The sequence below is a fragment of the Lemur catta genome, chromosome 19 (genome assembly GCF_020740605.2).
Source record: "Lemur catta isolate mLemCat1 chromosome 19, mLemCat1.pri, whole genome shotgun sequence".
NCBI lineage: Eukaryota > Metazoa > Chordata > Mammalia > Primates > Lemuridae > Lemur > Lemur catta.
In genome coordinates, this window is record NC_059146.1 from 15,941,440 (window position 1) to 15,960,567 (window position 19,128).

At 40.3% G+C, this 19,128-nt stretch overlaps 1 protein-coding gene across 1 annotated transcript in view; it reads right to left on the reverse strand.

Moving 5' to 3' along the window:
• BTC (betacellulin) overlaps positions 1-18,901 on the reverse strand; it is a 34,528-nt gene extending 15,627 nt beyond the window's left edge. The window contains exons 1-2 of the mRNA XM_045532823.1: positions 18,528-18,901; positions 3,922-4,020 (exon numbers count right to left, since the gene is read on the reverse strand). Coding sequence (XP_045388779.1) covers positions 3,922-4,020; positions 18,528-18,591 — 163 coding nt within the window. The 5' untranslated portion in view covers positions 18,592-18,901. The remainder of the gene's footprint in view (positions 1-3,921; positions 4,021-18,527) is intronic.
• Positions 18,902-19,128: the final 227 nt, after the last annotated feature.

Below are 19,128 nucleotides of genomic sequence, written 5' to 3' on the forward strand. Positions count from 1 at the left end.
TACTTAATCTCTCTGTGCCTCAATCACTTCATCTGAAAAGGGGATAACAAAGGCACCCATAGAATTAAATGAATGAATATATGCAAAACACTCAGAACAGTACTTGGCACATAGCCGGAGGTTGATAGATGATGGATGCTATTTTTTATGAAAAGTGTAGTTATTGTTGACGGTGCTGCTGCTATGCCCTAGGTGCATAAAAATGTAATAAAATAAAGCATCAAAGAAAGGAAGGAAAGCATGCACAAAGGAAGGAAGGAAAAAAACAGCAAAATAAAAGGATCATACACCATGACCAAGTGAGATTTATCCCCGGAATGTAGGATGATTCAACATGCAAAAATCAGTCAATGTGATACACCACATTAACACATGAAGGATGACAATCACATGATCATTTCAATAGATCCAAAAAAAGGCATTTGACAAAATTCAACACCTTTTCATGATAAAAACTCTCAACAAATTAGAAATAGAAGAAAATTATTCTAACATAATAAAGGCCATATATGAAAAGTGCATAGCTTACACCATACTTAATGGTGAAAAACTGAAAGCTTTTCTCCTAAGATCAAGAACAAGGCAAGGATGCATACTCTCACCTCTTCTATTCAACACAGTACTGAATGTACTACCCAAGACAATTAGGAAGAAAAAAAATAAAAGGAATCCAAAACATACAAGGTAAAATTATCTCTGTTTGAAGATGACATAATCTTATACATAGAAAATCCTAAAGACACATGTGCACACACACACACATACACACACACACACACAAACTATTAATAGAATTTACGAATTCAGCAAAGTTGCCAGATACAAAAATCAACGTGCAAAAATCAGTTGCATTTCTATACTTTAACTGCAAACCACCCAAAAAGGAAAACAAGCCCATTTATAATAACATCAAAGAGAATAAAATACTAAGGAATAAACTTAACTAAAGAAGTGAAAGATTTGCACACTGAAAACTATAAAACATTGATGAAGGAAATTAAGGAAGACACAAATAAATGGAAAAACATCCCATGTTAATAGATTGAAAGGTTTAATATCGTCAAAATGTCCATACTACCAAAAGTTATCTATAGATTCAATGCAATCCTTATTACAATTCCAAAGACTTTTTCTCTGACAAAAATGGGAAAACAATTATAAAATTCATAGGCAACAACAAAAAATCCCAAACAGCTAAAACAATCTTGAACAAGGGCAAAGCTGGAGGTATTACATTTCCTGATTTCAAAATACACCCCAAAGCTACAGTAATTAAAACAGTATGGTGCTGGTATAAAGACAAACATATAGACCAATGGAACACAATAGATAGCCCAGAAAGAAACCCATGCACACACAGTGAACTGATATTCAGCAAGGGTGCTAAGAATACACAATGAGGAAAGAGTTTTCGATATTTGGAAACTGGATATCCACATGCAAAAGAATGCTATCAGACACTTGTACCATAATGGCAAATTGAGAAAAGTCAATTTAAAATCGATTGAAGACTTAATGTAAGATCTGAAACTGTAAAATTTCTACAAGAAAACCTAAGAGAAAACCTCTTGACATTGGTCTTGGCAATGATTTCTTAGATATGACGCCAAAAGCACAGACAACAAAAGCAGAACAGAAGTAAGTGGCATTGTATCAAATGAATATTCCTTCTGCACTGCCAAGGAAACAGCTAACAGAGTAAAGGCGACCTACGGAACGGGAGAAAATGTTTTCAAACTATACATCTGATAAGAGATTAAAATCCAAAATATATAAGGAACTCTTACAACTCAATAACCCACTCAAAAAATGGGCTAAGGACTTAAATAGACATTTTTCAAAGGAAACTTACAAATGGCCAACAGGCATATGAAAAGATGTTCAACATCATAAATAATCAGGGAAATGCAAATCAAAACCACAATAAGACATCACCTCATACCTGTTAGGATTGCAATTACCAAAAACGCAAAGTGCCAGTGAGGATGTGGAGAAATTGGAACACTTACACATTGTTGGTGGAAATGTAAAATGGTGCTGCTGTTATGGAAACCAGCATAGATGTCCCTCAAAAAATTAAACATAGAACTACCATATGATCCAGCAATCCCACTTCTGGGTATTTATCCAAAAGAATTAAAATCAGGATCTCAAAGAGGTATTTGCACTCCCATGTTCATGGCACCGTCATTCCACAAGAGCCAAAAGATGGAAGCAACCCAAGTGTTTACTGACAGATGAATGGATAAAGAAAATGTGGCATATATATACATGCATAAACAAAATATTATTCAGCCTTAAAAATGAAGGAAATCCTGCCATTTGTGACAACATGGATGAACTTGGAAGACATTGTACTAAGTGAAATAAGACAGTTACAAAAAGACAAATATTTGAGTCCAGTTATATGAGGTATCTAACGTAGCCAAATTCACAGAAGCAGACAGTAGAATGGTAGTGGCCAGGGGCTTGGGGAAGGGGGAATGGGGAATTGCTCTTCAACAGGCACCAAGTTTCAGTTATACAAAATGAATAAATTAGCGAGATCTGCTGTACAACATCATGCCTATACTTAACAATACTCTACTGTCCACTGTAAAATTTGTTAAAAGGGTAGATCTGGTGTTAAATGTTCTTACTACAATAACAATAAAATTAGAAAACACATTTAGGATGATGATAAGGAAGATTTTTGAACATTTGCCAGTCATCAGATTACGGAATAATTTCCCAAGGGAAATGTGAAAAATGTCATCATTTAAGACATTGGAAACCAGCCTGAAGAAAAATACATGAACACATAAAGTTGGCTTTGTCCTTCTCCGTTCATGGTGACAAGACCCACACAAGCATGACCTAAGACACCATCAGATTCCACAGCCTATGAGCACCTTCCAGACCACCCACTGCTGTGCGGGGTGGAAGAGGAAGACTGGGCTGGAACTGATGACTCACATCAGGAAGACTGGCTCAGCGTGCTCCTGGCTCAGTTACAACTTCCCCAGGGTGCTTAGGAAAGGAACACTTCACACCAAGTCACCACGCTCCCAGCTGGGAGAAGTTTCCAGGGAAAATAGGAGGCTCTTCTCCATTCCACGCTTCTTTTGGGATTGGCTTGTGTTTTGTTTTTGTTTTTTAAATCAGAAACAACCCCTGTAGAAGACCAGACCATACAATCTATACAGAACAAAGAGAACCTTAGACCAAGGGTAAGCACACTGTGGGCCAAGGGCCAAATCTGGCCCACAGCCTGTTTCTCTAAGTAAAGTTTTATGGGAACACAGCCAAGCTTATTCATTTACACAGCATCTATAACTGCGTTCACAGTACAATGGCAGAGTTGAGTACTTGTAACAAAGACTTCATGGCCCACGAAGCCACTTATTATCTGATCTTTTACTAAGGCAAATCCCTGTCCTAAACTAATAACTTAGAGAACACTAACTCAAGCATCTCCCAGGCAAAATATATAAAATCCTTGCCTTCTTCCCTTCTGTTAAGTATGGAATTAAAAAAGAATTAAAATTTGAATAGAATATGCCAACTTTCCATGAATCCAGTCCAAGACATCACATGCTAGAGTCCGGAGCACACATGTGTGATGCTGAAGTGGTACAGTGGTTAAGAGTGGAGGCACTAGAGTCAGAAAGACCAGAACTTAAACCCAGATTTGCTACCACCAGCTGTGTGACCTTGGGCAACTTACTTAATCTTTGTAGGTCTCACCTTGAAATCTAGCTCAGAGGGCTCTTGTGAGGAGTGAATGAATTACTGTATGTAAAGCACTTAGCACAGTGCCTGGTACATTAGCATGCACTCAAATAACTACCTACCTAGTATTATGATTACTATGATTATCAAAAGATTAATATCCAGGGAGATCAACTTTCCAGGATTGACTATGGAGTTTGTTAAACATACCTGTACAGTTTTCTTCAGGATCTCTGCAGAGGAGGCCATTAATTTCAGGACTTCTTGTTGAATTCCCATCTGCCACAACGCAGTGGAGGACCACTAGACCTTTGAGTTCAAAACAGAGCCAAAAGCAAACATGAAAACTTGAACCATTGCTTAGCGTGAAATATTCTATCAAAGTCATGACCCATTTATGAAAATAACAAGCCTGTGGCTTCCATTTCCAAGTCATTCTCTCCCAGCCAGGAAGGAGTACAGAGTCCAGCATGTCTCATTTATTTGGGCTCAATGCTAAAGACAGAACTGTCAAGCCACTATCGCTTATATCTAACTATGCATCTTAGGGGAAGAGACTTGGCCAGAGCTTGTGAAGGAACCTTATTGCAAAAGCAGAAAAGTGGAGTGACTGAGTTGCCAGGCACTGGATGAACACACTGATGGATTTCCAGGGAGAAGGAAGGATGAACCCTCATGGCAAAGTACATTTTCCATTCCACACAGAATCAGTGTTTCCCAGGAATTAACTATTGAGTGGGCTTCTTTCTAGGAAGATGTGAATTATTGACCATATTTGATCCGTGGGAATTCTTTAAAAAATTTATGTTCCTCCTGATATCTGTCCCTAAGAAGAGCAGTCCTCGTGTTTTACAGGAGACAGAGGGATATTGTGCTGTGATTAGAATGGTTCAGATTACAGTGTGTGGTCCTTGCGTGGATCCTGATTCAAACAAACCAATTGCAATAAGTCAATTCTGAGAAAATTAGGAAAATTTGACACTGGACATTAGATGACGTTAAGGAATTGTTATAAATATTTTAAAGAATGATAATGATATTGTGATTTAGGTTCAAAAACACGTCCATATCTCTTAGAGATATAGAAAAGAATTTTAGAGATATAGTAAATAATTATTAATAAAATTGATGTATCTGAGAGTTGCTTTAAAATAATACAACATGGGGAGGAGGATACAAGGTCGTCAGGGAAAGGCATAGATGAAACACAATTGGATACATGCTGATAATTGCTGAATTGGGTGGTGGGTGTATCAAGGTTCATTATACTGTTCTCTCTAGTTTGTATACATTTAAAATGTCTATAATAAAAAGAAGATATGAAAGAGAAAATAGGAAAGGGGAGGAGAGAGGAGAAAAAGAAAGATGCCTTGGGAATTAGCTGGTCTTGAGTTCAGACCTGTTTATGCCAGATCAGTATGCAAAGCACCTAACACAGCATTGGCATGTAATCCGTGCTTAATAAAAATTACTCATTATTATGCAACTGACAGGAATAAAATAACCTGCCCACTGGTTGTATTGAAATGGACACAGCTGGCCAATTGTTTCTAAACTAGGCACGTTCCCCAATTCAATTCAGTTCCATAAACATTCACAAGCATCCAGAAACACACAGGTGACTAGGACATGCTGGATCCTCCAGGTGCTCCCAAGCTACTGACGCAGATAATCAGCCAACTAATTAACCGGCACACACAGTGATAGCACTATACCAAAAAACAATAGTAGCTAGCAAGTTCAAAAGTCAAAAGTTTTCATAAAGGCCTTTCAAAAGGGAGACTCTTTTCCACCTACTGGATTGCAGAAGATTTTTCTTAAAGGAGGAGATGGTACCTAGTATTGGAAATAGGAAAGAGAAATGGAAACTCAAATCCACTGATTATGGGTAAATTAGTACTGCTCTTTTGGAGGATAATTTAGCACCACACAGACTATAAAAGCAAAAAAAAAAAAACTAAAAAAAAGTGCAAATCCTTAAATCCAGTAATTACATTGCTAGCAATTTCAGAATAAGTAAGAATGCTACAAGTATTAAAATCTTCCACCAAGCAACTCCCAACTCTCTGGAGACCATTCCCTTGTAGAGTTCGTCAAGCCTGCATTTAAAATTTTAGTACAGAAACTTCAGTCTCTTTCAAGGCATGCCATTTCAAGGAAACCATTCCTGCATTCTTTCAAAAATGGTCATTCATTTATTCAAAAAAAATAATTAAGCACCTATTTCTAAAGCTCCATAAAATGCTTCCTTATGTTGAGCTGATTTTTGCCTTCCTGCTATTTAATTCTGCTCCTTGGAATCACCTAAAATAAGTCTAATCTCTCTTTTCCATGACAGAGTCTCATAATTTGAAGCCAGCTATCAAGTCTCCCTGAAAGGACTTCTCTTCTTCAGGCTAAATATTCAGGTTCCTTCAACCATATTTTACTGGACATCATTAAGACCTCTCACAAGCCTTGTCATCCTCCCTAAATGCAAGGTTGGAATAAAGTCCATTCCCACGTGGTCTGGCAAAGACAAAATAGAGTGGGGCTCTCAGCCCCCACACTGTGGGCACCATATTTTCAGTACTGGAGCATATCAGCCCTTCTTGGACGTCACATTAAATAGTGAGCTTTTATTCTGTTTACCATAAAATGAAGCTCCTAAATTTCTTGTACTGCTGGAAAGCAATATATTGATAGGCTTTGTTTCTTTGTTTTTGTTTCATTTTTGTCTTCCACCTAATCAAATGATTTCTACACTTGTTCCTTTTATTTTTTTATTTTTTAGTAGAGATGGGGTCTCGCTCTTGCTCAGGCCAGTCTCGAACTCCTGAGCTCAAACAATCCACCTGCCTCGGCCTCCCAGAGTGCTAGGATTACAGGCGTGAGCCACTGCACCGGGCCGACACTTGTTCCTTTTAAATGCTATTATGTTAGATTTCATATCATTCAACTATTTCACAATCTTTTTGCTTTTTGATTCTTTCATTCAATCTATTACCCATACCTCCCTGCTTCGCATGCATGACCAGAAAAATCTTTCAGAGGCATTAAAGCAATAAAAGCAAAACAAAAAAAGGTTGTTAGCTGCATTTGCTAAATCATTAGAAATTGCGTCCCTATATTCTGGGATAGTTTTTAAAAATCAACTCCACTCATAAAATGAAAGAAAAACGGCAAAGAAATCCAATACTACTTCAGTGAGTCAAAGCTCCATTTACTTCCATACACTTTCAGATTCTCGAGTTAAAAATTACAGAATGTATTAGGGTACTATCCCCGTCAGTCAGCCTGGGGAATGAAGTCAGTGGGAACAATACAAGCATTCAAAAACAGGCAGCCTGACAAGGACATGACACGCTGTCTCAAAGTCACTGCTGACGCTGAGGTAAGTCGTACACCAGCTGGGTCAACTATTTAATAAGATCACATGTGACCAACTTAAACAGCCATGTACGTTGTATTTGCCTCATCTCTGAGCTGAATTTTCCATTTTTAGAGCCAAATGCATTTTGTATTTTAAAAACAAATATAAAATTATCACAAAATGCCCATTCATCTCTATTCTGATGATTTAGAATGTCTTCTTAGATACACTGTAAACTTCTACTTTTGTATACTAAACCCAATGATTTCCTGCCATATCATATCAACTTGATTTCATAACTTGAGCCATGCCCCATATCCCGTTAGAAAATCCAGCTTTAAACCAAAGGAGAATTTATCAACCTATGAATGTAAGCAGAAATTGGAAAAATATTTCATAGTGAAAATCCCTGGAATTTTATTTATACTAAAGGAAAGTTCATATTAATGGGAAAAGGACAGTCTTTGGAGTCAAATGGAGCTGGATTTGAATCCTGGATCTACCTTTTTAATCACTGCATTTGTGATTATGATTAATGTACTCAACCACTGAGCTTCGGGGTCCTTTCTGTAAACTGAGGCCATAATATTTAACTTGCATGGCTGTGGTGAAGATTTAGCTACGTTCATAAAGAAAGAGGAAAAACTATGAATTTTTAACCTAGGTAATGCCTACACAGGGTAGGCTCTCAAAAAATAGTAGCTATAAGAGACCAAAAATAAAAGAAAAATTCCTATTACTCTGGTAAAAAACTAGATTCTCATTCTCATTAGTGTATATTGAAAAATTTCTACATTTGTGGCATGATTTGACTGTATATAAAATGCTTGTGATACAAATTACAAAAGATAAAATATTCTTACATATGCATACATATTACATGTCTGTACTGTGTTTTTATCTATGTACTTAATGATAACAAAACTCGGTATTGGTCTCTCCGTATTCTGTTTCTTTCTATTGTGTTTTAAAAAGATTTGAAGTTAATGTGCCTCAGCTGATTAATAGAAATATGACATCTTCTACATGTGTGGTTCTTTTTATTCTCAGCACAGCCCTGCCAGTGACTCAGCTTACCACAATGTCAGTCACAATTACTGATGCAGTGGTTGCTTAAGTGATTCAATGATACAAATACAGCTGATAAAGTCAGATCTTAGTAATATCTAACAACCAAGTGAATTATAAATCACATTTCTAATTCCTGAAAAATACAGTTAATAAAGTTTTAAAGTTTTAATCAACACTAGGAATAAAAACTGTAAGGATTTGGAGAATTCTCTCATTGCATCTTCATTGTCAAGAAGAAAAACAGAATCTTGAATACACATGTTATTGCAAAGAGCATTTTCCAAGTCCGAAAAGAGGTCACGTCTAACTTGGAGTTGGAAAAAAATTAGGGAGTAGAAATGATGTTTAACCCTGGGCTTGTGGTCGGCTGAGACCAAAACTGTGAAGTGGATGAAGTTTGACATTAGCGGCGTCCTCCTTTTTTGTTAACTTCTTCTCTACCTTTTTGTTGTTTTCCTTTGCCCTCCTATCAAGCATTATCTTCATAGGGTTTCAACATTACCCCAAAGAGAACATAATTCTTGAACATATTTTCCTTTCTAAATGTATTTGCTTCCAAAGCAGATCTGAAAGGAGAGAAAATGTTTCATTCAGATTAAATACTCTGGAATCTATTCTAGAGTGTCTCAACCTGGGTCTTCTAGAAAGCAGAGCCTGAGAGGGGTTATCTGTTTATTTGGGAAGTACAAGTTTGGGGTCATGAGAATGAGGAGAAAAGGAATGAAGCAAATGCAGGGACAAAGCAATAAAATGTGTTGTCTCTGTTAAACTGGGTGCAGCTCCAAAGTGAGCCACGAACAGAAATGTGCTCAGATGGCATGTAGTACACGGGCCACGTAAATCATTCCAAACAAAGACCTGTGTCTTGAAGTAGTTCACAGAAGAATGAAAGGAGGAAGAATGTGTCAGACCCAATCACTTTCATCACCAATTTCCCACTGGACAAATTCATCCAACCAGGTGCTAACTCCTTCCATTCTGGCCTCCTGGTGAGTGAGAGGCCAGAACTCATGCCGCGTGGCATGGTGTTTTATTCAAGTCCCAAACTGGAGCAACCTGGGGTGGGTGGGGACTGACCAAGAGGCAAGGGAGGTAATAGAAGGGCTCTTAGGAAGTGCACAGTGTGTGTGTCCCAATACAGTGAGGAATTTGGGCATCATGACGTCTCATGGGGAGCAATGTTCCAGGACAAAGAGGGATTTTCCAAGTCCTCTCAAATTGCATCACCTGCAGAATGGAAAGGCAGGCTTCTGGATTTTCAGGGCCAGCAGGGGAAGCAGAGACAACAGCAGAGAAAAAAAATAAGAGGATCTTCACAAATAGTGTCTGTACATTCAAAATCAGGAGAGCAAAATATGAACTCCTTCTTCCTCCAATGTGAAACTCTATTCCAAATGGTAGAAACAATATCTTGGGGTTTAAGAAAGGCTGGGAATGATGGATGACACTATTTTTTAAACTCACAAACATACTTCACAATCTTATATTTTTCAAGCGCCGAAGGGGAAGTAATTTAACAATCCGTCATACGTAAACTAACTCATATGTCTGAAAACTGTCAACACCACAATAACGCCTTTGCCAATAAATCACCATTGTTTTACTATTACCATTATTAAATCTTTGACAAGAATGACTAAATTGAATAGGAATCCCATAATAACCTAAAGCTAGTTTCTTAGAAATCACCACTTGTCAAAACTTGATGTTTTGAGTCCTATTCCTTTATGATAAGACTAGACCAGGCAGTTAGACATTGCATGACTTTCAAGAAAAAGTTTTGAGCTCCCTGAATTTCAATAATAGTTCAAAGAGAGGAGGCAAAAAAAAAAAAAAAAGTAAAGGAAAGAGGGCAATTTGTTTTCAAGGTGGATTATCTGAGTCCAAGTGAGGAGGAATTGTGGTGTTGGCCTCTGGATCCGGTGATAACACACTCTCTGACCCATGAGGAAACAGTCATCAAACTTTAATAATGGTAAAGAAAAGAACATAAGGTTGCGAAGAAGATGCTTACCCAACCTGAAAAAGCCCAGGAATTTAGGCCCTTTAAAAGAATTTGAGTAAACCAACCCAACTCAGCATTAGTCCATTGTTATCTTCATCAATAAGATTATTTTCAGAGATGAAAGAAAGGAAGGAAGGAGATTAGGTAGCATATTTTAAGTGCCAGATATGTAGATAATAAATTCTACTGGGATTCCAGAAAGAGGCAAATGTGTTAAGCTGGAGAAATCCTAAGGAAAAGTTTCACAGAAGAAAGAAGTTGGGAGTTGAACTGGACCAACTAAGCAGCGTAGACAAGAGCTTAGTGTGTTTGGGAGACGATGAGTAACGTCTTGGGCTGGAGTGAAGAATTATACAAAGCAGTATTTAATAAACAAGGGCCTTCTTGATGTGTGTGGTGTGACTGTGAAATCATTCCATTGATTTTCTTGTGTGACCTACGAAAATGAGACTCATTAAGAAATAGTCACACCACATATTGCCAACTGAAGCTTTGCAATGCCTGCTCACCGCGTCCTGAAAAGACAGATTCCCAATTAAGAATCTAAATTCGCCTAGAAAAGCACTCAATACATATTTAATAGTCATGACTACTGCTGGGTAGAAATCAGTAAGAAAGTATGAGGTGCGTATCCTTTTTTACGCTTCTGCAAAGGCAAATGGGAAGCGAAGTACGTTATTCTGCGTGCACTCTCGTAGCACATCTCAATCACACTTACAGTCTCTTTTCTGACCCCACGTTACAGGGTGATTGTCATTTAGCTAAAAATAAGTAGGGATTTTTCCCACCGAAGTCTTCTATCACGGGATGGCCATGTTAGAAATAAGTGTCACCTGACATAAGGACATTTGAAACTTTTGTCAATGTCATTTACCTATTATAGTTGTGCTAAGATCCCAGTGGGTTGTTATTATCTTAATAGATGGTAAACTATAAAGTGTGCAAAGGGTTTAAGGCAAAAACTGAGCCCGTGGCATGGGATTTGGTACTATATTACAAGATGAGGGTTATGAGAAGACACAGTCGCTGAATTCAGTTTTGTTTTTTTTTTTTTTGGAGGGGAGGGGCAAGAGGAAATTCAAGTAATTTTCTTTTTCAAAATTCTTCATCATTGGATTCCCAGGTCTCCAAGTACCCTGCCTCTTCTGTTCTTCCCAGGGAAATCTGCTGAGAGTTACTCATTTTGAAACTCTGTCTTCCAAGCCTCATTCTTCTTTTGTATAGTGTAATTTAATCTCACAAAACACCACGGACTCAATATTTGAACAAATATTTGCTGGAAATTTATCGTTTACCAGCCACTGTGCGAGATCCAGACTTTGCACCAACTGACGACCACTTCGTCCAAGCTTTGGACCAGTTGTTGCAAGGAAAAATACTCAGTTCTCAACAAGCTGTGGAAAATGCCTTTCACAATTTCATCGCCACTCGCACTCTAGCCTCCTTCGCTGCTGGCATAAACAAGCTACCATTAAGATGGCAAAACTGTGCCAATAGTTTAGGCTCATATTTTGATTAATCGTGCTGCTTCTTGTTTGAAATATAGCAAACTGAACTTTTTATTTGAAATTGGATATTTCATATTTAATGTCCTAACATACACCATCACTGGGATATAACTGTGATCAAAACAGACAAAAAAATCTCTTCCATGATGGAGCTCACATTCTAATGAAACTGTTCAAAGCACTTTTGAAAGCACAGTCGTGGAGACCTTTGATTGTCTCCAGTAGTGAATATTACTACTTCCTTTAAATAAAGTACAAACTCTAACACTCCAATTGGCTTAAGGAACACTGGAAGATTTTAGTTCTCCTTTTTAGACTACCTATGAAATAATTTAAAAGTTATCCTCATACTCACAAAGTTGAGAACAGTAATACTATATTTACACTTACTTGCCAATTATTCTGTTAAAATCTTTTCCTGCATTATCTCATTTTATCCTCAGAATGATTCTCTGTCTCTAGATGGCAGTCACTATTATTATTGTCATTCTATGGATGAAGGAATGAGACAAAGGGAAGTTAAGTAACTTTCTCAATGTTGCAAGACAATTATTATGGAACAACTTAATATATATCCATGGCTACCTGCTCTTAAACATCTGAAAAAATTATTTTGTCCTAAGAAATTTTTTCTAAAATCATTTATTTCACATTTGTCTGATATTTAGAAATGAATTTTGACATTGCATCATCATCCATTCTTCCAAAACGACAGTTGTATTTCTTTTTAGTTAAGGTAATTATTTATATAATTCAAATAAATCTGACAACCTTATTTTAATGAGATCATCTAAAATATTAAAATTACCTTCTAAATATTTCATTTCACTCTGCCAATTCAGGCTGACTTTTGTATGTGATATCAATGTCAGGCAAGTGCTGTAAAGCTCTTCATTGCATAAAATTAGGATCAAAATTGGCAGGTGAAGAAAAATCTGTAGAGGCACTTTTTTTAGAAAGTATATATGAATTTTAGTTTTGAAGATTTATTTTTTACATGTGTTCCTTTTTAAAATTTTTTTAAAAGGCTGGGATTACAGGCCTGAGACGCCATGTCCGGCCTCAAGGGCATTTTTAAGGAACCACTGGAAGTGCTCTGAGTCCATCCTCAACCTAAACACTTATTTTAAAAGGCCATATTCCAACTGAAGAAATTTTCCCTTGAACCAAACATGTGAGAAGCATGTAGCAATCTGAATCCTCAGAACATAAGAAATAGAAGAAATGATCTCACTACTCGAAAAATTCTTTTCTGAAAGAGTCTCTAGCACAGCCAGGAGCAAGTCCCCCATAACAAAAGATGCAGAAACATGTCCTTCTGCAACATCTCTAAACCGTGTGCTGGTGTTTTGCCAGTAAGAAATAGAAATGTTTTCGTTACTGATCCTGCTGTCTTTTTAATGGCTGGGCATTTTTACCAACAGCCGCTTGCATTCATTCATTCATTTAACTAGTAAGTTCTGAGCTCCTAATATGTGCCAGGCACTCTTTATGCAACCCCTCAAAAGGAAATAAAGCTAAACAGGTTAATAAATCCACAATTCTGCAAAGAGGGAAATGTTATATTGCTAACTCACCCTGTTATACAACTGACTCAGCACTTTGAAACAGAAAAGACTTAATGTGAACATTGTTACACTTCCCATCCCAGCTTGGTAATTAATGCCTCTAGTTTACAGGTCAGGTAAATAATACACCACATACCCTCAGAAAAAATGTAAAAAATGAATGAAAGTATTTCATGACTACTTGACCTTGCTGATATTCAGAGTAAGCAATTGCTTAATTGATGAGAATTAAGATTAAATACCTCATCTCTCTCCAACCATCTAAAAAAATCTCTCATTATTTCTTTAAATTCTAGCAATTAGAGATTCATTTGAGCTACCAAGACTCCTTTTTTTCTAAGATACAAATAGGCCGGAGAAGGCTAGCTATCATTAGCAGTATAAAGCATAGTCATTGTAATCAGATTGCTTTCCTCTTACATTTGGCTTGAGAGCATTCCTGACCAACTGATCAACGGATTCTTTGTGGATCCAGTATCAGCTGGGGTCTGTCATAACTTACAATCAAGTAATAGTAAATGAAGCATAAAGGCAGGACAGGGTAGGGTTGAGAGCACAATGTTTGGAGTCACACAGACCAGAGTTTGAGTCCCAGCAAGACACCATGATTTGGGGAGCTACTTAATCTCTCACAGTGTTCGTTTCCTCCACATCTGTAAAGCTGGGTCATTAATAACAGCATTTACCTCCTGAAGATGCAGCGAGTGTTAAAAAAGATTCAGCCTTTCTCTACCCAGTTTCCCATGAGAGAATCAATTCTAAGCATCTTAAAACATTCATTACATCTAATGACTTAACCTCTCTCCTATGCATCTAAAATAGTACTAGCTATGTATCCTTCTTGGCACAATTGAGAAAAAAAGTCACTAAAATATAGGTCAATTGTTTAAAACTCCGATGGAACACAGGTTGAAAAAGCCTTCAAGGATCAACAGTACCTGGTTTGTGGTAAACGCTAAACAAATCATCACTATTATTATCCAGAGGGCAATTTTAGCTGTAAGAACAGCATAAGAGAGCTAGGAAATCAAGTCACTGTACGATGATTAAATCACTGTATAACTTTAGTAACTCCACAACGTGGTCAACGTGGTTGTGTATTAAGTTCTCCATATAAATAAGGAAAGCTCCTAGAGACTCAAAAGGGGATGCCAGGCACTACTTCATTTGAGGTATTTTGCACTTGGCACAGAGTAGGTGACTTAAGAATATTGTTAATTTGTGTGAATGAATGATAGTATTAAATGCATGCTGGATCAGATAGCATCCGAAATGCAAACCTTAGAGGTATAAGTCAAAACCTGTGTTCCCCCCCATACAACCTCTTGCATTTTGTCCCCTATCTGAGGAATGAATAGTCTGAGTTGGAAGGTGTCTTCTATCCTGCAATAGTATTCCGGCATGGTCATCGATTACATAGTGCCTTTGCTCAGAACAGATACCCAATTAATACCTGTTGAATGAATGAAAGATTAAGAATGCACTAGAGACATTACCTCCACTCCTAGCCTACAAAGCCCTTGCAGATGAAGAGAAACCCATTGCTATAAAGATATGATGATGAAACCATGTGTATTTTCTGCTAACCTGATGTTTACTTATAAACTTTAATATCAGATTATATGCTTATTAGTTCTATCTTCCAAGTACATTGTGAACTGACCTGCGAATGTCATCACCAGTCATTGTTTAAGTGGGATATTTTGTGATATAAGTTCAAACTATCCCACATAAACATTAGCTTTTGGAGCATAAATTGTTGGGAAGTCAGAAAGTGCCCTCACTGAAGCTAACGGGATGTAGAGTTACTGGAACCAGGCGTAGGTTTCCATGCATGTCTTTAGAAAGGGAGCAAATGCAAATACGGCTCAGAATGAAGTCACTGCAGGGTGTTCCCTTCTTTTGGCAAGAAAGAAGTTATGGATTGGCTTCTCCAGCATTTAAAGAATCATAACCAGATACAAGTTAAAGATATATCCCATTACTCATAATGCGCAGAGATGGGAATCATTCGAATGGGATTATTTCTCATGCACAATAACAAGGCTGAAAAGACAGTATTCAAGCATCTCTTCTTCAGCAGTTCCCTCGCAGTCACTGGAATTAGATTCCTGTTAATAACTGGAGTTGTTAACAAATAAGAGAATGTAGTTGAGAGATGTAAACCCTTTTTGGAAAATCTCATTTTCAGAAAAACAGGATTAAATGGACCAAGATTTTTACTGACCCTATGAAAATGCCTTTAAGTAGCTTTAGTAAAATAAAACCAAATCAATGTATTCAAAGAACATCAATAACATATATAAGTGTATTATATAAAGTTAGTCTCCTTATGGTATACTTCCTTTTTCTATCTCCAACCCCACTTCTCTTTGTAAAATTTTCCAAAGGGAGGAGGACATAATTTGCATATGTTAGAATGAAAATTACTGTGTGTAGATCCATCTGCTAAATGCCATCTACATTTATAATATAAATAAGAAACATCAACATTTATAATACATATAAGCCACTCCTAATTGAAGTCACGTGTTATTTTGTGTACTGTTTGAAAAGAATTTGACAGTGGAAAGTGCATCATCATCTAGTGGAATCCCATGGTTTTACAAATGAGAGGAACAATGTTCAGAAAATTGTCACCTACAGACATCTCAGGGTCACAGAATGGCAGAGCTGGAACCAGGGCTCACATCTACTCAATGCTCACTCTCAGTGAACTCTCCACTGTCACACACACACACACACACACACACACACACACACACATATACACACATGCATACACGCCAGTGTGTCATGCATCATATTGCTCATAGTCTTTTCAAAAAGTAAATAGAACAACATGTGGCAAATTAGGAATGGGACTTAAAAGTAAAGTGCGTATGATAGAATAGGACCACATAATGGAAATAGTGATGCCAACAAATTATATCCTTTGGTATTTTGCAAGAATTAGAGCTTTAAGGGAATCTAGAGACAGGATTCAAGTTCCTAAACCAATCTTTCAGCAAAGTGGTTGCACATTTAGGTTACCCTGAGTGTACAAGAGCACTGAATTAGAGTCTTGTTTTGTTTTCATTTCTGTCTTTTGACAATTTATGAGAAAAGAATAAAGCACTGTGTGACAGTAAAGGGGAAGAGTGTTCATCTACCTTGAATAGTCACTTCTACCATGAGAGTTTTGCTGGAACATCCCCCTAACTTAGGCTCCAATTCACTTGTGCCTGGATTACACCAATGAGACAACCAGGTTCTCTGGCCTACAGGCCCCTCTCCCCTCTTCCCACGCTGCACCCCACTGCCAGACTTCTCTCCTTTAAAACCTGGTTTGCATCATATTACTTCCTTACTCAAGCCCCGTGATGGTGCATGTTTAACTGTTTATTGATTCATGTCCAAGTATGTTAACCTGGCTTTTTTTTTGGTTCTTGGTAATCTGTGTGCCTCTCAGAAATTCTTTCTAGCAGGCTGATCGGCTGTCTTTCCAGTAAAGTACCCTCATTCCAATCACCAACCCTTCACTAACTGCTTTTTCCCTTGTCTCTCTTCCCTCTTTCTTCTCTACTATTTCAAGTCCTACCCAAGCCCAAGGCACCCACACACAGCCTCCATGCATCCTCTCTCCACTACTCTAGCCCCCATTCTTGAGCTCTACCTTTCTGGTTTCATGAATGTTTCTCTAGTTGTTTCATATTGTTGGTCCTGCCTTCCTAAATTCAACATAAATTTTTTTAGGGCAGTAATCATGTCTTAGGAATCTTTCGAGTCCTCTTCACACTCCCATTTCTACATACTCCAGCATCTTGCCGACCATGGCAGATTCTCCGTGAACACCTTGACTGTTGAACACTCCAGACGAGGTGGAGGAAGAAGATCCCAAGCTACATCCAAGGGATGCTGGCTGGCAAAAGCATCAGTACCCTTTCTAGAGCTACATCTCCGCCCTGTTGCTCTTCTTCATCGCATCACTCTGGCCACTAACTTGTTACTGACTTCTTCCTCCGTGGGGTTTGTTAAATGAGTCCCTTTTCTTTAACCTTGGTCCTAAATCGGATCCACCACCAACCAAGTTCACGATACCTTTTTAGCCACCTCTCTTACTCCGAGGCCACAGCCAAATGAAAGTTTTGCTTTAGATTCCACCTCCTTTTCCTCCATGAGAGAAATTCCCATCCTTTTCATTTGTGGCGCCCTCTTCCTAGGCTTGAAGGTCAGAGAGATAGCCTGGTGACACTTCACCTGTGGAGACACTCCTCTTCCCACATTAAATGCCCCCAGCCTAGATGTCGCTACACCCCACCCCAGCTAAGACTAGAAAATATCACCGGTTTTCTCTGCCTCCCCTCCCCCAATGGCCATGATGCTCTAGAGGGTGCGCCTCCACCGGGTGGGGTGTGCCCACCTGGAAGCCTTCTTGCTACTTTCCGGCCTGGAGGGTGCGGGGAGCCTTTTGCTTCCAGCTGCATCTGAAGTTGCAGCTCTCCTGTGTGAGCATTGACCCCTAAGGAGGGCATGGGAGCCTCTAGAGGGTTCCAGGGACCCTGCTACCCCTCCCACTATGCGCTCTGCCCTCACACCAAGTGATCACATCCAGCGGTCCTTAAACTGACAATCTCTGAACGAAAGAAAAGTTTAGCCTTCCACAATTTCTCCTTAAAACAGGAAGTCATAGATTCCAAGCATTTATGTTTTTCATCCACAGCGTGGTCAATAAAATACGCCATTCCCTTTTCCTGGGCTTCCCTCTCAGCAACGGGAGATTCAGGGCCCAGAAGTGAGTCTCCCCTCCTCCTGCTTCTGTCAACTGTCCCAGCGAAAGCACAGGTGTGCCAGTTCATTTCCCAGGTCACCGCCAGCTCTGTCTCTCCGGCCGCGTCCCCCACCTGTGTCTCGCACACCAAGAAAGTGCTGTCCCACTTCTCCTCACTCCCTGCCAGCATCTGAAGTCAAGGAGTTCCCTTTCCTCTGCGTCCTGCCGGGTGTCTGGCTGGGTCTGTGTCCCCCACGTGGGCTCCCCACTCGCAGGCACAGCGCCCCCCCGGCCGCGACAGCACCGGCAGCGGGGCCCGGGCTCCCTTCCGCCCTCGGGCCTCCCGCGCGCACAGGGACAGCCTCCGGCAGGTGCAGGCGGCTGCCCCGTTGCCGGATCCCCCGCCGGGCGCTGTCCGGGTCGCCAAAGTCCTCCGGCCGCACCTGCCCGCGGGAGCTCGCCCCGGCGTCCCGATGCCGGCGGCGCGATGCGGGGGGTCGCCTTCCCCGCCACTCCAGCCCCAAACTTTCCTCCGGGCTCCGGAGCCCAGCGCGCCACTTACCCAGGGCAAGGGCCAGCAGCAGCGGCAGGGAGCCGGCGCCGCTGCCCGGGGCGGCCCGGTCCATGCACCCCCGCTCCGCAGGGCTGGGCAGCCCCGGACGAGTGTCCCCGCGCCTTCTGCGCCCCCTTCCCGGGCCCCGCGCGCCCGACCGGGTGCCTGGAAACCAGTCCCGGAGCCGGGAGGAAACGAAACCACCCGGGCTGGCACCCTGGCCGCCGGGCAGGGAAACACGCGGGGCGCGCGGGCTCCGCGGGTTGTCGCCGGGCGGAGGCGCCTCCTATTTATCCCGGCAGAGGCGCGGGACTCGGGGGTGGCCGCCTCCGCGCTGCTCCCACCCGAATTGCCCCACACCCAGACCCACACCCAAGGACAGATTCGGGCTGCCCTCGGGCCGGCTCACCCGCTCCCCCTGCTGGGTCGTACCTGACTGTTCACGTCCCTCCCCCTGGGGAGCAAACAAGGTAGGGAGGACGGCGCGACAGTCCACGTGGAGGGGCGCGGGGGTGCCCGACCCGCCTGCCCGACCCGCCCGCACGCGGGGCCAAACCCTGGAACCCAGCGACCGAGGATCAGAGCCCCGAACTTGGCTCTGAAACCCCAG